Source organism: Stenella coeruleoalba, assembly GCF_951394435.1.
Source record: "Stenella coeruleoalba genome assembly, chromosome: 6".
Lineage (NCBI taxonomy): Eukaryota > Metazoa > Chordata > Mammalia > Artiodactyla > Delphinidae > Stenella > Stenella coeruleoalba.
The window spans coordinates 68,273,142-68,293,001 of record NC_137151.1 but is presented as its reverse complement, the minus strand read 5'-3'; the positions used below and the strand labels follow the sequence as shown (position 1 = coordinate 68,293,001).

The following is a 19,860-nucleotide window of genomic DNA, read 5'->3' as shown; positions in this document are numbered from 1 at the left end:
AAGACTGAAAGCTTTCCCAAGGTAAGTAAAAAGAAAAGGACACCTGTTGTATTCAACATTGTACTGGAGGTTCTAGCCACACAATTAGGCAATGAAAAAAAACAGATTGGAAAGGAAGAAGTAAAATTATTTCTATTTACAGATGACATGATCTTGTGTATAGAAAATCCTAAGGAGTTCACAAAAAAATTATGAAAACTAATAAATGAGTTTGGCAAGGTTGCAGGATACAAGATCAGTACTCAAAAATCAACTATATTCCTATACACTGGCAATGTACAATCCAAAAATGAAAGAAAACAATTCCACTTACAATAGCCCCCAAAAGAATAAAATAATTAAGAATAAACTTAACAAAATAAGTGTTAGACTTGTACACTGAAAATCATAAAACACTGATGAAGGAAATTAAAGAGATCTAAATAAGTGCAAAGACATCCTGTTGTTCATGAACTGGAAGACTTAATTGATCTAAAACATTGAACTTGATCCCCATAAAAATTCAAGCTGGTGTTTCTTACAGAAATCGACATGCTGATACTACAATTCTTATGAAAATGCACTGAACCCATAATAGTCAAAACAACCTTGAAAGGGAAGAACAAAGTTTGAAGACTCACATTTGCCAATTTCAAAACTTACAACAAAACAATAATAATCAAAATGTGCTTAAGGAGAGATATATAGACCAATGGAATAGAATTGAGAATCCAGAAATAAACCTATACATTTACAAGCAATTGATTTTTGACCAGGATGACATGAAAATTCAATGGAGAAAGAATAGTCTTTTCACAAATGGTACTGGGACAACTGGATATCTATCTGCAAAAGAATGAAACTGGATCCCTACCTCAAACCACTTATAAAAATTAACTCAAAATTAGATCAAAGACCTAAACATAAGAACTAAAACTATAAAACTCTTAGAAAGAAACAAAGGCATAAATTTTTGTGATTTTGGATTAGGCAATGGTTTCTTCTTAGATGTGACATGGAAAGCACAAGCAATAAAAGAAAAAATAGAATAACTGCAATTCTTCAAAATTAAAACCTTTGTGTTCCAAAGAACACTACGATGAAAGTGAAAAGATAAGCCACAGATGGGAGAACATTGGCAAACTATATATCTCATTAGAGACTAGTATCTACGATAGAAAACAAATAAATAGAGCTCAACAATAAAAAGACAACCCACTTAAAAACTGAGCAAAGGATCTTAACTGACATTTTTTCAAAGAAGATATATATCACTTACACCCATTAGAATGGCTATAATCAAAAAGACTGACAATAACAAATGTTGGCAAGGATATGGAAAAATCAGAACTTTCATTCATTACTGATGGAAATGTAAAATGGTACAGTCACTTTGGAAAGGAGTTTGGCATTCCTCAAAAGTTAAACAGAGTTACCTATAAGCAATTCAACTCGTATGTATATTCATAAGAGAACTGAAAACCAATGTTTACACGAAGACTTGTACACAAATGGCAGCATTATTCACAAAAACCAAAAAATGAAAACAACCCAAATGTCCATGAACTGATGAATGAATAAGCAAAATATGTTTATACCCATTCAACATAATATTATTCAGCCATACAAAGGAATGGATACATGCTATAATATACTAAGTGAAAGAAGTCAGTCACAAAAGACCACGTATCGTATGACTGCATTTTTATGAGATGTCCAAAACAGGGAAATCCATACACAGAAAGTGGATTAGTGGTTGCTAAAGGCTGGGGAGAGGAGGAAATGGGGAGTGACTGCTAATGAACACTGAGTATTTTCTTGGGAGTGATGAAAATGTTCTGAAATTCGACAGTGGTATGGTTGTACAACCTTATGAATATACTAAAAACCACTGAATTGTATACTTAAGAAAAAAAAGGAACAGTAGATGCCTTCAAAAGTTCTGCAAGATGATTATTTTTAGTCTATAATTCCATGTATGAACTTAAATGCTAGGAAAATGGCAATTGAGGCTGGGGGAGGAGAAAGAGGGGAGATGCTCTAAGAGAGCTAACTTCTCAGCTACCATAACTGAAAGCTGATGTTAGCTATTTAAAATTTTCTAATTTCAGAAACAGCAATATTAGAATACTACTTTAAACTAGCTAAATACCAGAAGAAACAACTAAAAGACTATCTCTGAGTAGTGACCTACAAACGGCAAGGACCTGACATATATGATTTTTATATGCTCTTCATTTATTAATTTAATACAAAATTTAAAATGACTATTTTAAAGAGAGAAACATCTCTAAGAAACTGGACTATCTGAAAAATGTAGTAGAGAAGGCCTGGCACTCGGGTCAAAAGACTGATTTCATGTCCTGTGTCATTTATTGGCCATCTAATGAACTAATCACTGTGTCTAGTTTCATATCTGTAAAATTGAGAATAAAATTACCTTTGCTCCTAACTAAAATTTGCTGTGAAAATCAAATGAAACAAAAGTAGATTAAAAAGCATTGTTTAAAAATGAAAAATTATGTACTATCTACATAACACTACAAATACCCAAATATTTTAGATTTTACTTATCAAAGTAGATACCAAAGTGGACATTCATGATCCTGCTAAGCTGTCTGTCTCCAGGATTTACTTTAACTTGAATCATCTGGATGAAGGACCAGAACAGAAATAGACTCAAGGGAATATTCCATAACCTGCCAGATAAATGAAGTAATGTGCTTATTATCAATTAGTTACAGAATTTCTTTCTCCTAAGAATAAATTGTCTTCTAGAAAATATGTGCATGCCTGTACATCAATTTAAAAAAATAAAGAACAGCATTTACCTTCACAGTCAAATCCTCATTACCCAGCGTGACATGGACTTGAATAGGCGGGTAAACACCTTTGTTGGCATGATGCTCCATTGTTGCTCTCATTGCATTCTGAAATACATAAGGGTTACATTAAAAATGCAACTTTAAAGAGAGAAACTAATTACAATTTTCAAGTACATATGCATTACTTGAAATTTTTCTAAAAATTTAATTCAGTGGAAATATGCCAGAGAATCATAATTCTTATAACCATATTTAAAGAATTACTTTAAAAAAATAGTCAGTTTTGAAGGACTTGGTAGATATTTAGATTGAAAGACCCCAACTAAATTCTGCATATTTTCCAAAACCAGACTTCTCGACACTTTTAACTAGTTTTACATGAAAGCAGAAAATTCTATCCAAATATTTTTATAATTTGGTAATGGGCAAACCTCGTTTTTTGAAAACAGTTTCATCTCCATTTTAAAGAACTATTTAAATTGTCATAAATTGCTTTAAGAAAAAACAATTTTTTCATTTAGTATTAATAGCAAGTCTTATTATGATGTAGAAATGAATCCAAGTTACCACTAGTTTGAAACTGGGGTATTTACACTGTAAAACTGTTTTGACCAATTTCTAGAGGATACAGGGTACACAGTGCCAGCATATCATAAGCACTACGTGATGACATGTAGCATTGGAGTAGGAACTGCTAAGACTAGATACAGTTTAAAAGGCAAAAGACAGGACTGAACTTGGAAATAAGAGTGTGTGGCCCTGGAGCACCAATCAGGATTGAGTCCCCTGAGGAGGAGATTCTGTCATCTCTACCAAAGGCCATTTAAGATCAGGTTTCAGACAGAAGCCATTATCACTGACATAATATAAAATCTGTTACATAATATGGTAATATTTCTTTTATAAAGCATCATGGGGAACAAGATCTTTATGTGACTGTAATTTCAAGGAAAAAAGTTAATCCTTGAAGTGCCAATTGTTTATTCATTTAACCACTTTGGTAGAAAGATTTTTGTAAGATATTCGATACGTTCTTGCTGTCTTAGAACCAAGAACATTCTTCAATCTTCGCTATTCTAAGACAGTCAACCAGTTTTTCTGTTTCACTGTATTTTTCTTTTTCATGATCAGGCTGAAAGCCACCTCTTCTCTCTTCCACAGGCTCTTGGCTGAAGACATGGTAACCACACTGAGAGAGACTACAGGCTTGATCTGGGGTGTAATTTTCAGCCACATGGACCCGTACCACTCCTCATCATTCACTTTCCTGTCTACCAGCAAGTGTCATTGCTGTGTTGATGAGAAAAAACGTACTCTCAATATTATTAGCATAATTGTATTTAGTTTTCAAATTTTGCTGTAAAGAGCAAAAATAACAGGAGAAGCCCTGTAAATCAATATAAATGACTTTCTCAAAAAAAATGCATATAACAGTGGGACTGGTCCTTTAGAGGTGAAAGTTGAGAATCATTCTTCTAAATATTTTGTTTTGTAAAAATATAAATAAAACTTTATTGAGCACCTATAGTGTGCTGCCATTGTATTAGAATTTAGTATGTTATTCTCTTCATAGTAACCTAGATAGTATTATCCTTGTTTTACAGAGGAGTAAACTGAGGCTCAGAAAGGTTGAGTGACTTGCCCAAGGTCACACACATATTACGTGGCAGAATTGGAATTCAAATCCAGGTCTTTCTGAGTCCCAGGTCTGAGCTTACCACTAAACTGAGGGGCCCGTGAGTGTTGACAAACAGCTGATCTCCAGTGATGTGACATGACACCGAACATGAAAGGGTATCTTTTAATGAAACTGAGGAAAATGCGGTACAGTATTTAAACTTTCAAAGCAGATTCCTAACCTTAGAAAAGGACTGATAAAGGTGACGTAATACTATTTTACAAACCTTGAAAAGTTCAAACACCATGTGATAGAGATGGGATGGTACATAAACCACTTGTATTGGCTGTCCTGGTGATTTTGCTACAGAGCAGAAGAGAAAAATATGAAAGTACAGAGAGATGTGCTTAGAGCATTTTAAAGAATATATTGTGTAGTGATGAAAAGAAAACATTTACTGTGGAGGATAGTACTATTTGGGGGAGAAGGGCCACACCAGTTCTTCACTGAATCAGTGTTTGAACCCAATGCTCACACAAATTTATAACTGACTGTGACAACAAGAGTCCTGCACTCACTCTTGCAATCCTGCATAATGATCTACCAACCCATCTTCCCATTCTTGTCTACAACGGTGAGTCTGTTTAAGACACTCAGCCTTAAGGTCGCAATTTTACCTTCCAAAAAGAAGTGTTAAAGTCTACTTGGTCCAACCCACATAAATACATTATTTCTTTAAAAAGCCATTTTTTAATTGTTTCACCCAGGTGGAACGTTTTGTTTTATTTTAGGCACTTCAACGGATATAGATCTGAATAAAAACTTTGAGCTAGCATCAATTTATCAAGGACTACTAATTCTACATTCAAACATTTAATAGGAGCCCAGCTGGGGGTAGAGGGCAGATAATAAGTAAAGCAGAACTTTTAGTAAAGGAGTAAGAGTCTCCATACCTTAGAATTCTAATTCAGCCAATAAACTGGACTCCCCACTGAATACTGTCCCTTGGAAACATGGACAGTACATCTGGAAACTGCCCACAGCAGTTCAGGTTCCCAAACTATCACTTGTGCATTGTGGTTCTTATTTACTGAATGGTACCATATGGCTTTAGAAAACCAGGCAATTCTATTTTCAATGGGGCAACTTCCTCCACTGCCCTCCCACTCTAAGGTCCAGAATACAACTCAGTGAAGCCTATTTAATTTCATTCTTCTTAAAGGGTGATTTTAACTTAGGAAATGTTTGTCCCTCTATCAAACTACCCTACCTCAAGGAAAAACAGGGAGACTCATCAATCTCCTTCCAAGGCATCTAAACCTTTTGTGTCCAAAAGGCACTAGTCAGGGTGAAAAGAAGACCATCAGAAATAATCAGATTCTCATATAGATGAGCATCCTTCTTTCCTCTTTTACATCTCCAGTCTTTTTACTTCCTCAACAATAAAAAATGGTTTACAACTCAGGAAATAGAAATCTTAAAGGGTAAACCATACATTACTGAAGTACATATAAAAGTCAGATGTAATTTTCTCAGCATCACTTTTTTCTATGACTAACCAGAAAATCAAAAATAAGCAAAGAATCAATATTATCAATTAAAAATAAGGAAAACGGGGAAGAAAAAGCCAAAATGTCTTTCAGAAAGGATCCAACTAAATTAAAAAATATATATATATGTACACACACATAAATACATATATTTTTAACATGATTTGCTCTCCCTCAGTTTTCATATCCAATGAAGAAGTTGATGAAAAGTTCTTTTAATTAAAACAAATCTAAATTCTTATCATTCCTTCTCTGGTAATCATAACACTAATCATTAAGGAAAAGGCATCAGGCTTACCATTTAGTTCTTCAAGTTCTAGTTCGGGAGAGTTAATATAATACAAATCACACAGACGCCTAGCATTTTCATAGCCATCTAGTGTGAATCAAAACAAAAAAGTCATTAAATAAATTTACTTCTGTTTCATGCATTAAGATGGCAATAGTATATAGACAAAAGAAATTTTAAAACTTTCTATAGAAAAAAATATACTTTAATAATCTTAGTTTGGGGAAGGTCTTTTTTAAGTACGACATGACAAAGCCTAAAGGCCAGAAAGGAAAAAATGACAGATATGATCACAAAAAATTAAAATATCTGTATGGGAAAAGACACCATAAACAAAGTAAAAAGAAAACCAGAAGGCTGAAGAAACTATTTACGATACAGATAACAAAAATTTAGAGTTGTAAGGGTTTAGGGAATAGCCACTCTCATTCATTGATACGTTTTTGGAGGTATCAAAATTTGAAATGCACTTTAAATATTTTTGATTCTAGGAATCTTGCCTTCTAAAATACTAGCAAAAGTCAGCACATATCTAAGGATGTCCACTGCAGTACTGTTGGTGATAGAAAATTTAAAACAACCGAAATAGGCATCAATAGGAGATGGATTAATACATTCTGATACATCCGTAACAGCCATTCAATAACCTGGTGTATATCCATATGTACTGCACATGGTACAATGTCTGTAAACTTGTAGAAAAATATACACAAAGTACCCCATTTTCCAAAAACAACAAACAATATAAGACCAACAGTTATGTATGTGTGCAAGTATAGATGGTACAAACACAAAAAAGTGTGGAAAGATGCAAACCAAACTATTACGAATTATGGCTCCAATATAGGGAATTAGAAAGAGGGGAGGAGGAAATATTTTGAAGTCAACAGATAGCCTCATAATATCACCACACTCTAACAAAACACTGTATCAACAAAACATTTGTCCTATTCATAGTGCACAGTTAGCATTATAAAGTTATATTCAAACCCATACGTTCCCTCCTAACATTTTATCTCATAATATAAATAATTATCTTAATAGCAAGAAAAATAATACTCAATTTTGATTTTTTCATTTTTTCTGAAAGGAGAAAGGTACTTACCTTTAATAACTTCAACCACATTGCAGTTTGGATTTATGCTTCCAATGTGTTTTCGATGAGACAGGCTTCCTTTGCCTTTTCCACCAAATAATAAAGCTATCAAAAAATAAAAAACAAATAAAATAAGCTAAAATACCTAATGCCCCTGTCCAGATTTGAATACTGTTTCTCTAATGGGTAGCAAACAGTAGAACAAGTATTTTCCTTAAACATAAACATAGTATTTTACATAATGTTAAACATAAAAACTCAATTTAAAAAAAGCTCCTTTGTACGGCAGTCTATTTGCTTTTCTTAATACGTGAAAAAGTAAAATTAAATGTTCTCCCTAAAAGGAAGTTTTCTAAATAAATTTAAAATATACCAACACATCTTATTTAGCTTCTTCTCTTGACTTGCAGACACTTACAGTGCTGATTGAGTAACATTCTAATTGAAATGCGACTCATGTAGAAACGATCCAAAAAGTACTGAACGTTCTGGCTGGTGACAGGATCCACCCCGAAGCTCTCCTTGTATTCAATCACACCCTGAGCCATAGTGGGAATCACGTCATTGTGTCGGTTCCTGATCCGTATCACAGTATCTGTAAAGCTAAACAAACCCGTCTGTTAAAACAGCCAAATATTTTGGCAAGTGAATGGGATACTAAAATCTAAGTTTACTCAATAATACTAGGCAAGGAAGCCCTAATTCAGTAAAAGAAGCATCGGTGCATGTTTTCTTACACTTATTTAAATATATTTCAGATGATAAAATATACCACGTCTATGGAGATGTTAAGAAATTCCAAAATAGAACTTGTGAGATGTAATTATTTTCTTGGAACTCCTAAAAGTAACACGGCCACAAAACACAATCCTACAAATGTGAAGGGTTTTCTTTAACTATTATTAACTAAGATTATCTGAGCACTTGCTATGAGGATGGATCCAGGGACATTCAGCATAAGGGAAGACAGAGCACTTGCTTCTAGGGAACACATGCTCTGTAAGGAATGAAGATGAATGAGCCAATAAAGGCTGTCTGTTTTGGAACTATTCCCCAGGTTCAAAAAGAGAAAGGGCCACTTAGAAAAGTAGAAAAGAATTCTAAGTCCATTCATCCAATGAGTTTAAAAAAAAATGGGAGAAGAAAAGGTAAATGTTGTGTTCAAAGAAAAATCATCAAGCCATCCAGTCTTCCCATTTCTATCATTCGGAAGACATTATTGCATGGTTAATTTAAAGAACTAAATAAAAGAGGAAAGAAGTCTTAGTTATGAAGTAACAAAATCCATCTTGTAATATACCCCTAAGAATTTACACTTCCGAATGAGTGCTTTCTCATTCAAAGTCATCATCTTGAATGCTATTAACCTATTCCAATGATGCTCTCACTACTCAAAACATTTTTGGAATTCCTAGCTTGTAATTAGTTTCGAAACCAAACTGTTAATCCAAAATACAAACAACAAAACTCCTCAAAAACAACAATCAACTCATCATTTCTAGTCACTCCTTAATCATTTATTTCACGTCTCTCTATCTTGTCAAAACCAAAACCTGCAGTATTCTGCCTGGCTGCTCACCTTAGTTTTTAAAATTCAGCTCTGAATAACTTTTCCCAGAAGGTTCTACAGCATAATGTTTACTTTTAAGTAAGACTGAGTGGGTCCAAATCCATTTGCTATCTCTGTGACCTTAATGCTATCTTATGTTACTTAACCTCTTTGTGCACAGATAGTATTACCTCAGTAGAGTTATTTTAAAGATTAAATGACATCATCTGTGTAAACTATGCTGCATACCTAGACACAGAGTAAATTCCTGATGTTATTTTCAGACCAAAATCAGGTTTAAAAAGTGAAATGTTGCTATCACCTTTAAAGACAGTAAATAAAAAATGTGTAATGCACTCGAAGGACAACAAAAGAGGTAGTCTTTAAGTTCTGAGCAACATTCACTGGAATAAGCAGGTAACTTGCCTTAGGGGACTATGGGGCTTATTAGTCCTGGTATGTTGATTATTAAACAGGTCACATTACTTACACTGTCTCACAGACCACTGGTCATAAACTAGAGACCCATAGACAAGTTTCTGTAGGCCTTCAGTGTCTGTTAAAAATTTAATTAGTTTCCAATCTTTCAAAATTAAGAGATTTTACTTTAAAAAAAACTAGACTTGCAGTTTTTCTTACACACACACACACACAGACCAGATGATCTGGGCAGTGTTTCTGCTCAGCAGTGATCAGCGGAGCTGAGATGGCTGTCCTTTAGAAGCATACACTCTCCAGGTCAAGAGTCCTCACCAGCCCCCTACCATCCAGGTGGTACTGAGGCCACATCTACATTTCCATATTGGTCATCCCATTTGAATTGTATCTTTCTTTACACTAGAGTTAAGAGGAACATGAAGATTTTCTTATGCCCAGCCCAATTTACGAACTTATGCTACCTGATTGGCCTGTATGGGCTGCTATAGACACATATACCACCGTATGTTCTAGAGTAGTGGGAAACTAAAAGTTAATCAATTTTCCTAAAGTGACCCAACAGCAGGTATAAGCTCAATACCTTTACATTTTTTATATGATGTTCAAACAGTATAAAAATTGTGTTCAGAATAGGGTCAAAACTGTGTACTTACTCATAAATAGTTTTAGCATCTTCAGCACTTTTGTCCTTAAAATCAAGAAGCTCCTGAAGACTCTGGATATACCTAAAATGCAAATCAACCCCTAGTAAAGCTGTTCTTTTACATTTTGAAACTTTAATATTGTGAAAATGTTCAAAAGGCATTTTTAACATTTCTTAATTTTTAATTAATTTTTAACAAATTATGGTTGAAGTAGGATTTTTATACCCATTCACATTCAAGCAAAGTGCCTGACAATAATTAGAAGAAGGTACATGTTTTCTCCTAAAAGCTTAGGTTAAATTTGATTTAAGAATTTTAAGATTTCCTACTTTTTTTTTTAAAGTTCTATACTCTAAGATAGTTTTTAAATTTCTTAAAATTACCACTGTACCTTACAGTATAAATACTGACTTATGAGAACTGAGTCTGTCACCAATAGCCATATGATATTGGGCAAATGACTTAACTTGTCTTAGTCTCAGTAAAATGTGGATGCCAGCCTACCTTGGTCTAAGAGTCTAACTTAAATGCCTCTGCTTTAAAAACTTAATTTTAGATGTTTGTGTCCAGTCAACAGATGTTTATTGAAAGTTTACAATCTAACACGTGGTTCTTTTAAACAACTGAACAAAAACACAAAAGTCATGAAAATGCAGGTTTTTAATTTACCAAACAATTCAAGGGAGCAAATCACCTGGTAAAGGAGCAAAATGAGGGAAGCCAAATGACTCTCTGAAGGTCATGCTGAGGAGCACAGTGGTAGTGCAGCGCCAGAGCCAAAACACCTCCCATTCAATGACCATCAGTAGTGTAAGGTCTGCTTTGGCTGGATCTAAAACTGCCATAACTTAGCAGGCACCCAGGGGCAATGAAAGTGTTTTAAAAATCTGTAAATCCACATGTTGGTTTGGAAAGTTGTTTCTGACAAGCAATATGCCTTACTGCATGCCAACACATTCCAAAGTCAAGTGATTCTGATGTCTACTACTGTTATGACTTAACACTTACTTTTCTCTTTATTGGCAAGAACAATTACGCTCTTTATTCAAGAGATACTGAAACCAAGCAGGACCCTGTGGGGCTCCTGGGCATGGAAGCCTTTCCATGTCCCCTGTTTCTTGTTTGTAGGGAATAGACTCCAGCCTCCACAACCTTCCCTGAGTTCCAAAGGGCAGGTCCAAACAGTTGGTAATCAGGGAAGGGAGGGGATGCAGAGACAAGGCAGGAGCAGCCAAGAAACAACAGTGCAGCCTTGGGGCAGGTCCTGGTTCCACCTCAAGGGAGATACATAACAATATCTTTGAGCTTTTTTACAGAACTAAAACCCCCAACAAATGGAATATGTTAGCATTCTTTAATCCAGAGAAGGTCACAGTTTGATAACCTCAGGAAGCTCATCAGGAGACCACCTGAGGCCAGATGAAAGGACTGTTGGGACACAGTTTTTCAGGGCATGAGCCCGCTGTGTCCCGCTTTGCCTGGCAAAACAATAAGCTATTCTTTCCTACTTCTCCCAAAACTCTTGTCTTCAAGATTTGATTCGGCACCAGTGCACAGAGGCCGAGTTTTTGGCATCAAATTTACAACACTTACAATGTGTTAGGCACAGATAAGATTTCAAAATGCAGCATGTTCTATTTTTAATGAATTCAAAACAAAACAAAACAAAACAAAACAGGAATAAGCCTCCATAGAAAATTGTATGTCCCCCTTCCATCAGAGTTCCTCTTACTTAAACCACATTTCTAACTGTTACATTCTTGGACTACATGGCATCTAATTATCGTTTATGTAGCAGTCATACTTCTTTCACTTATTTTAAAAAAGTGACATTAGATCAGCTTCTCCCAAAACTATAATGCCTACAACAGGAAAGCTAGGATCTCCACAAATCATAATTGGGAAATGTCTTGCAGCTCAATTTTTTCCATTTAAGACTGAAATCTGGCAAACTCTTCTGTTTGAAATCTATAGTGCTTAAGAGAATAACACTTGTAATAGCATTAACAAGAAAGGCTGTACACAGGTGGCCACATATGTGTGCACACTTTTAATACCTCTACTGTCATTTTTTAAAGGAGAGATCATAGTTTCTACACAATTCTAATAACTTCTAATTGTCTTTAAATGGTAGAATAAAGATTTTAACTTTTGTGATTTATAAAAATATATTTCACTAAAATAAATTCAGTTTATAAAAAATATTTACACCCTTTAATACATTTTATTAATCTGACCACAGCATGGGGCAGTAGAAACAAACAAATCTGAGTTTGACTCCCAGCTCCACCACGACTGGTGCTGCCTTGGGCAAAGGACTTAATCTGTAGGTGCCTCAGTTTTCTCATCTATAAAATGGAGGTAATCATGCCTACTGGGCAGGGTTATTGAAGGGATTAAAGGTAATGTACATAAATCCCTAACTATCAACATACAGTAGATATTTTTATTACATTATAAAATAACATCCCTGCAGATTTAATAACACAAATCTGAAATATAGTGTTTGTATTTCTGTGCAGTTCTGATTGTTTTTTTCAAAACCAAAAAGTAGTACAGTCCAGGATTCAGGGGATAAACCCAGATACATCCAAACAAAGGAGGAGGAATGCTGCCACTACCTTAAGATTCCACTGAAGAGTAAAAAAGTATTTGCTTTAACTTCGGGTAAAGTCTACAACTCTATGGAAATTGCAGACTCAAGACAGGCAATCTTACCAGCTTTGCACCAATTGAACTGATGGTGTCCTGAGAAGATTATCTGGAAGAAGACTTATTTCTTTCATTATATTTGCCAATCTCACAGGCAACTCTTGCCGCAGAAACATAAATGAGGTCTTTTCACAAGCATTCACAGATCCTGAAACCAAACAGTGGGAACAGCAGTGAGTGAAGGCCATAAGGCAGGGAGAAACACAGAGGGAGTTATTTGGCAAGTGGTAGCATCACCATATGACAGGGCAAGGAAGAGGAGGCAAGGGACAAGATAGCCTGAATGACCTTCCAACTCCCACCCTTCCAACCACACTGTACAGCAGCAATGAGGATACTTTCTTATCTCCATTACTCACATCTCCCATCTTAGAACTAAGACGACCTAAGCAAGCCTAAGCAAGTCACAGGGTCTAATTAACGTAGGACCTGCAAAAACCTATCCTATATAACCTGTTGTTGCTATCATTAAAAAAATCTGTTTCTTAACTCTAGGTTTATGAGAAGAACTTCTCTAAGAAACAGTGGAAATTCTGACATGTTCACAGGAAGATGCATTGATTCCACGCAGAACTACTATACTAATTGCCATAAGCAAAGAGTAAATGTAGAAGAGTCTTTCAGGCAACAGAAAGCAAAAAATACCAATGCCTGTTCAGCAACCATCTTCAAGCTTCTCCCCCAGCAGGTCCTATTCAATTGTTTGATTCCTGGAAAGCAACCTGCTTCCTCCTCCACTCCTATCTCCTTTGCTAAGCAGAACAGCTGTAGAATCTCCTTTGGCAAGCAGTTTCATTTAAAGTTAAACTAAAAAGCCCTGTTATTTCAGTAATGCATTTTAAACTCACTGATTTAATCTTGCTGTTTTAGCAAGAGACATCCTTAGCAAAAACTAGATTGTCAATAGCAGGAATTATTGTATTAAAACATTTTCCTGTGAAAGTTTAATGGCATACTTGGGAACAAGGCCAAATTCACCCCTTAATCACACTAGAGTCATTTTAAAGTAAAAACAAAAACCAAGAGCTCCGAGCCAAACAAAATTGCCACTGTAAACCACAAGTTCAAGATACCAAAAGATACCATGGTGGTATCTTTCAAGCCACTAGTGATCCGTTAGTGACCAAACAGCACTCAAAATGCAGAAGATAACTTTGCCTACTCAAAGTTTTGACTTTATTAGTTTCCCCCGTTTCCCCTTAGCGCCCCCATATGAGAAGGCAAAGTTAAATGCCTGACTTTGAAATTCCTCTGCAGCCTTTCTAGAGAAAACCAGGAAGCACCCATCCGAGAAAGGCGAAAGTCGATAGTCACTTTGGTAAACAAACCCCACATCATATTGTACTCACGCACTTTACACGTGCTCCAGAGTTTGTTGTCGACGAAATGAATGTGACATTGGTGGAAACTCCTAAGCCCGTGGCAAGGAAAACATTCTCTGAAACACTGGGCCAGTTATAACCTGCTTCTCCTATCAGCACGCCACTTTTATGCAATCATCATATGCAAAACTAAGCATTTATCAGCACTCTGCAGAATCCCAACGCGACTCCCGGAGGTGTCAGCACACTCGCTTCCCACCGGAGCTGCGCTCTTCCGAAACGGCCAGGCTGCGAGCGCGGAGGTGCACACGAGCGCTGAAAAGCGACGGGTCATTCCGCCCTCGGCCCCGGGTTTGTTTTTCAACAATACACGGCAAAAAAAAAACCCCACACGCTTCCAGTTATCTCGCCTGTCCCTGCACCTGAGCAGAAAGATCCATCCGCGAGAAAGGAAGGAGGCGCCTAAGGCGCCCGGGGAGAGACGTTGAGTGGGGCGCTCAGAAAACAAGAGGGCGTCCGCGCGGGCCGGGCCCGGCCGGGGTCAGCGGCCGCAGCTCCCGTCTGGGGCTGCGCAGGAAGGCCCGAGGTCCGGGCCGCACTCACCGAAGTCCAGGAACTGCTTCATGGAGAGCGGGGACGGTGAGAAGCGCGCGTAGAAGTCCACTTGGCCCGGAACGCCGCGTTCGGGCGCCGGGCCGGAGCCCGAGTCCGAGGTGAGGCTGCGGCTGACGTTGGGGCGGGCGGCGCGCAGCCCGGGGCCCGGACCGGCCGAGGCGGCTCCGCGCAGCAGCCGCGCCAGCCTCATGCTGAGCCCCGCCGGAGGAGCCGGAGCCCCCGGCGCCAGGTCGCCGCTCCGCGGCTCGTCCGGGTGGTACGTGAGGGACGTGGCGGCCTCGGGGGCGGGGAGCCGCTGTCACCGCCGCGGCCACCGCCCCCTTCACCGGAGCCCGGCCCCTTCCGCGCCGCTGGGCGGGGCCCTGGGGGGGAGGAGGCGGGGAGCGCGCGCCGGGCCGCCCCCGGGTCAGAGTCCGGCCCCACGCGCTGCGGGGCGGGGCCCGGAGAGCGGCAGGGCGGGCGCGTGCGCCTGGAGGCCCGGCGCTGTTTAGTGCGCCCTCCCACGCCCTTTGGGAACAAAACCCACCTTCCTGCTTCCCCCGCCCTTCCAGCCTCAGACGAAAGGCTCAAGGGCGGGGCCTGGCTCAAGGGCTCCGCTTCCAGGCGCCACGGTGTCCTGCTGTCAGCGTGTTCCAGAAACCCTCCTCTGTGATGCAAGCCCAATATTTTACAGGGGAGGAAACTGAAACCCAACGAGTTTCAGGAGCAGACCGTTGCCAAACAGTGGGACAAAAGTACGAATGGTGATCACTGCAGAGTGTGGCCCTAAATAATAGCACAACGACCGCCGTCCAGGAGAAGAGAATTGGCAGCCCAACTTGAAGCGTTATCTACAGGCATTCTCGCCCTGGGCAGCAGTGTATTAAAAAAGGCTCCCTCCACTCCGATTGCCCTTCTCTCTGTCCTCTTAGCGTCACAGTTTGGTTGCCCCATCCTTTCCAGGTTTCTAAATATAAGACTAAATGTAATATAAGACTAGAGAATTTCTAATTTTGATTCAATCCCTTAGAGTTGCAAAGGCTGAGTCACAGTGAAAATTACCACTGTCCCTTCTCTCCACTGCTACTTCCCCATATTATCGAACCACAGTGCTTTATAATGTCCTAGATGCAACAAAAGTACTTTTCCATGGGTGTGTAGTTTATCAATTTTATTGTATAATTTATTATACAATAAAAAGTTTATATGTATAGATACACATATATACGTATATATGTGTATATATATCCAGCAGTTACTGGTATAGAATAATTCATTTCTCCATATGGTCAGTTCTTGAGTTGTATAAAGGTATATGTATAAAGAATGAGATGAGGACTTCCCTGGTGGCACAGTGGTTAAGAATCCGCCTGCCAATGCAGGGGTCACGGGTTCAATCCCTGGTCCGGGAAGATCCCACATGCCGCGGAGCAACTAAGCCCGTGCGCCACAACTACTGAGTCTGTGCTCTAGAGCCCACGAGCCACAACTACCGAAGCCAGTGCGCCTAGAGCCCATGCTGTGCATCGAGAAAAGCCACCGCAACGAAGAATAGCCCCCACTCTCCACAACTAGAGAAAGCCCGTACGCAGTAACAAAGACCCAACGCAGCCATAAATAAATAAATAAATTTATTTTTAAAAAAAGAATGGGGCTTCCCTGGTGGTGCAGTGGTTGACAGTCCGCCTGCCGATGCAGGGGACACGAGTTCGTGCCTCGATCCGGGAAGATCCCACATGCCGCGGAGTGGCTGGGCCCGTGAGCCATGGCCGCTGAGCCTGCGCGTCCGGAGCCTGTGCTCCGCAACGGGAGAGGCCACAGCGGTGAGAGGTCCACGTACCGCAAAAAAAAAAAAAAATAAGTAGGGTGGTCTGAGGCCTGGGGAAAGATGAATGGAGGTAAGGCGGTGAAGTAACCCGTGTTCTGCGCATGCGCAACTGAGCTACGTGCTTTTTCATGGGATGCTTGTTCAGAAAATGGAGGGGTTAGTGTGATCTGAGGGTGGAGTGTTTTGGCCTTCTGATGTCAAAAGGTCATCTATCCAACACTGCAGAAGGCCCAGTTGAATAGTTGGCAGTCTCGACCAATATGAACTGGGCAAGACTAGCTCCATGTTCCTGAAAAACAGCTTTTGAAACCGTTACTATAGTGATCCATACGTCAGAGGTGTTACCTATAGGGGGCGGTTAAAGGAGTCTTGTGATGTATTGTCTAAGCTATGTGAAGCTTGAAGGGTGTGCAATTTGTAGGAACAGTTAAGGCAGGTTTGATCAGTGAAGGCAGGTTACATATGATTAAGCAAGTTATAGTTTAAGGGATCTGTTGACTGCCCTTGCTTTCATTATCCCACAGGTTTAGCTTGAGGGAGAACATTGACCACCTGGAAACAAGTGTAGGCAGTTGAGGGGATGGGGTGGAAGCAGGAAACATATTTTCCCAAAGTGGTGCCTCTAATAATTCTTTCAGGTATCTGTTAAAATGGTGGTTGTTATGATTTTGGTGACAATATCTTAGAGGAAGCAGTATGAACATGAGTATGAGATATGTAGAGAAAGTAATCAGAGGGTGGTATCTCTTTCATATGTTTGCTGCCCCATCAGCCATACTCTGTACCGTCCAAATGTGGCCTTCCTTCATCCATTCTATGAATATTTGTTGAATGCCTAGGTACCAGGTCATGTTCTAGGTGGCTGGGAATAAAGCCATGTGCAATTCAGATAGGATCCCTTTCACATATGCCTGCTTTTACAAAGCATATAATGCAAAGTCCAACATGGTAGAAGAATTTTACACGTTGTCTTCAAATATTAGCCTGCTCCGTAAAAGAAAGATTAGGTTTGTTCTGAGTGGCCCAGGAAGCAGATGGAAGACTTGTGGGTGGAAGCTGTAGGGAGACAGATCTGACTCACACATGGAAAAACTTTGGTTACAGCCCTTTGACTGTGAAATGGGCAACCTTAGAGGAGGAGGGGGTTCTTGTCAATGACTGTTAGAGTCTGGAGGACAGCTTTCTAAGGACACTGTGGGGAGGATGATTAGGAAGCAATGTGGTGCTATGAAAAGAGACTGGATTCTGGTGTCAAATCCTGGCTCTTTCGTGAACTGGCTATGTGGCCTTGGGTGAGTTACTTAACCTCTCTGAGCCTCAGCCTCCTTACCTAAAAAGGGGGTATAATATCTGTCTCACCGGGGGTGACTGTAACATAGATAGTTTAGCCATCTGTGTTAGCACAATGCCCAGGACATACTAAACACTCAAATGCCCTCTTTTTTTTTTTTTTATCATTACTGGTGGTTTTTTCAAGTTATTTCCTTATTACGGTTTGATCAGAACCACTCACATACATGTTTTGCATGAAGCCAACTTTACCAAAGATTTGGTAGAAAACAATTTACAATGGAATATTAGCCATCCTTAAAATAGTCCCTCAACTACTCTGTGATTCTGCTGCAGCCTCCAGTCGTTTTGCCGTCCTCCTTCTCCCCTTCCTTCCAGATCACTCCTTGAGCTTTAAATTCTTCTCACACTATCATGCACAGTTTTATTCAGCTTCCTCAGCCCTGATTTGCAACTGTGCTGTTTTCCACCCGAGCATGTCGAGGTGCTCAGCTGAACATTAACTGTGTGAAAGCACAAAGGCCGGGCAGAAAGCTTGAGATTTATCATATCAAGGTTCTTTCACCCAGAAACCAATCCAGCTTTTCTTTTCTCCAAAGTATATTCACCAAGCTTCCACCCAATATACAGAGAATGAGTATATAAAAATAGATTTAAAATTACATCAACTTTTCACTTCTTGGTCAGAGGCTTAGGGTCCAGAAACTGGAGAGAACATTAGATTTTTTTCAGGTATCTGTTAACATGACGGTTGTTAAGACTATAGTAAAAATATTTTAGAGGGAGCAATATAAGCATAAGACTGTAAGATACGGGATCAAAGGTAGAAAGTGATCAAAGGATGGTATCTCTTTTACGAACTTTTACCAAAGGGCTATGTTATTTAACTATGTACATATAAAGTATAACTGTAATGTAAGGCTCTATAAAAACCTTTATAGCAGACTTGGGCAGGATTCTCTAAATTCACTGAGATTTTATGATTCTTGTTGGACTGATTTGACTGAAAATCATGGAAACAAGCTGGACTATGTTCACCCTGTCTCCTTTACCCTCTGGCTTCATGGGGCTCAGAGGACAAGAGGAAAGTTATGACTATTTATTCTCCTGCCCCTTCCTGCTGGGCCATTATTTGCGTCCCTCTTAAGTGTGGCCACAGCTCCCTCCCCATGCCCAGTGAGCCCTAGAGGTGGTACCAGTTTCCTTCTCCTGTTAATTGGGGGTGCTTCACGATCCCTGTCTCTTTACTCTGCCCACACCTCTGTAAAGAGTCCCTTCACACACTCTTCTGTTTCCCCTTTGGGTACACTACCATTTCCTGTCCCAGAACCCTGATGCTTTACAAAGGTAACTTTCAAACAAAAGATAAAAAGCATGACTTTCATGCAACTACAAAATGAACAAATCATCACATTGTGTACGTTTAACATCTTATGATTTTATCAATTATACTTCAATAAAGCTGAAAAAATAAAATGAACACACCCAAATTTTAATTAACACATTCATTAAATGAGGGAATCAGAAAAAGTATTACAACCAGTTCAAAGGAGAAGCCAAAAAATAGGATTACAGAAACGAATTTGTAAAGGGCTGTAAAACTGGCTTTTCCCCTTAGGAGTCCGGAACCCTCCACCTCCACCTCCACCAGACAGAACGTATTTGCATGGATATAGGCAAGAATTATTTGCATTATCAGTTACCTACAATTTACATAGTTATAAATAGCTCAAAGGCAGTGAGTCAGAATCAGACACCCTAAGAAGTTGTGCTCTGATTAATGCATGGTATTTCACTGAGGCATGATTTTTCCCTACGTATATTTGCCTTCTTTCTTTAAGAAGGACCGTCATTCAAGTGATTACCTGTGCAGTGATGTGGAGGCCATCCTGTTCACCAGGACTTGTTTTAGAGAAATCCCCGTATTTATCTGGCGTAGGTATTTGATATGCTGCTGGAGTTGAGAGGGAGATCCCCAGGGAACGAGTAACAGAACAGCCCTGCAGGAAGCTAGGAGAGGAATCCACTCTGCAGAGCTCAGGAGGAGGGGAGGTGGCATTTGCAAAGGCTGTTTCACAAGGAGAGCGCTCCCTGAACCCTCAGTAAAGCTCACTAGAAAAAGAAAA

General features: G+C 39.1%; 1 protein-coding gene across 2 annotated transcripts in view; it reads right to left on the bottom strand.

The window, feature by feature from the left end:
- Positions 1-15,026, bottom strand: part of PDK1 (pyruvate dehydrogenase kinase 1) — a 35,114-nt gene extending 20,088 nt beyond the window's left edge. For both annotated transcript variants that reach the window (XR_013828607.1, XM_079923536.1), the window contains exons 1-8: positions 14,626-15,026; positions 12,707-12,848; positions 9,998-10,069; positions 7,776-7,960; positions 7,367-7,462; positions 6,271-6,348; positions 4,709-4,785; positions 2,811-2,909 (exon numbers count right to left, since the gene is read on the bottom strand). Coding sequence is in view for 1 of the 2 variants with exons in the window: in XM_079923536.1 (XP_079779662.1) it covers positions 2,811-2,909; positions 4,709-4,785; positions 6,271-6,348; positions 7,367-7,462; positions 7,776-7,960; positions 9,998-10,069; positions 12,707-12,848; positions 14,626-14,827 (951 nt within the window). In the remaining variant the exon portion in view is untranslated. The remainder of the gene's footprint in view (positions 1-2,810; positions 2,910-4,708; positions 4,786-6,270; positions 6,349-7,366; positions 7,463-7,775; positions 7,961-9,997; positions 10,070-12,706; positions 12,849-14,625) is intronic.
- Between the last annotated feature and the right edge of the window lie 4,834 nt (positions 15,027-19,860).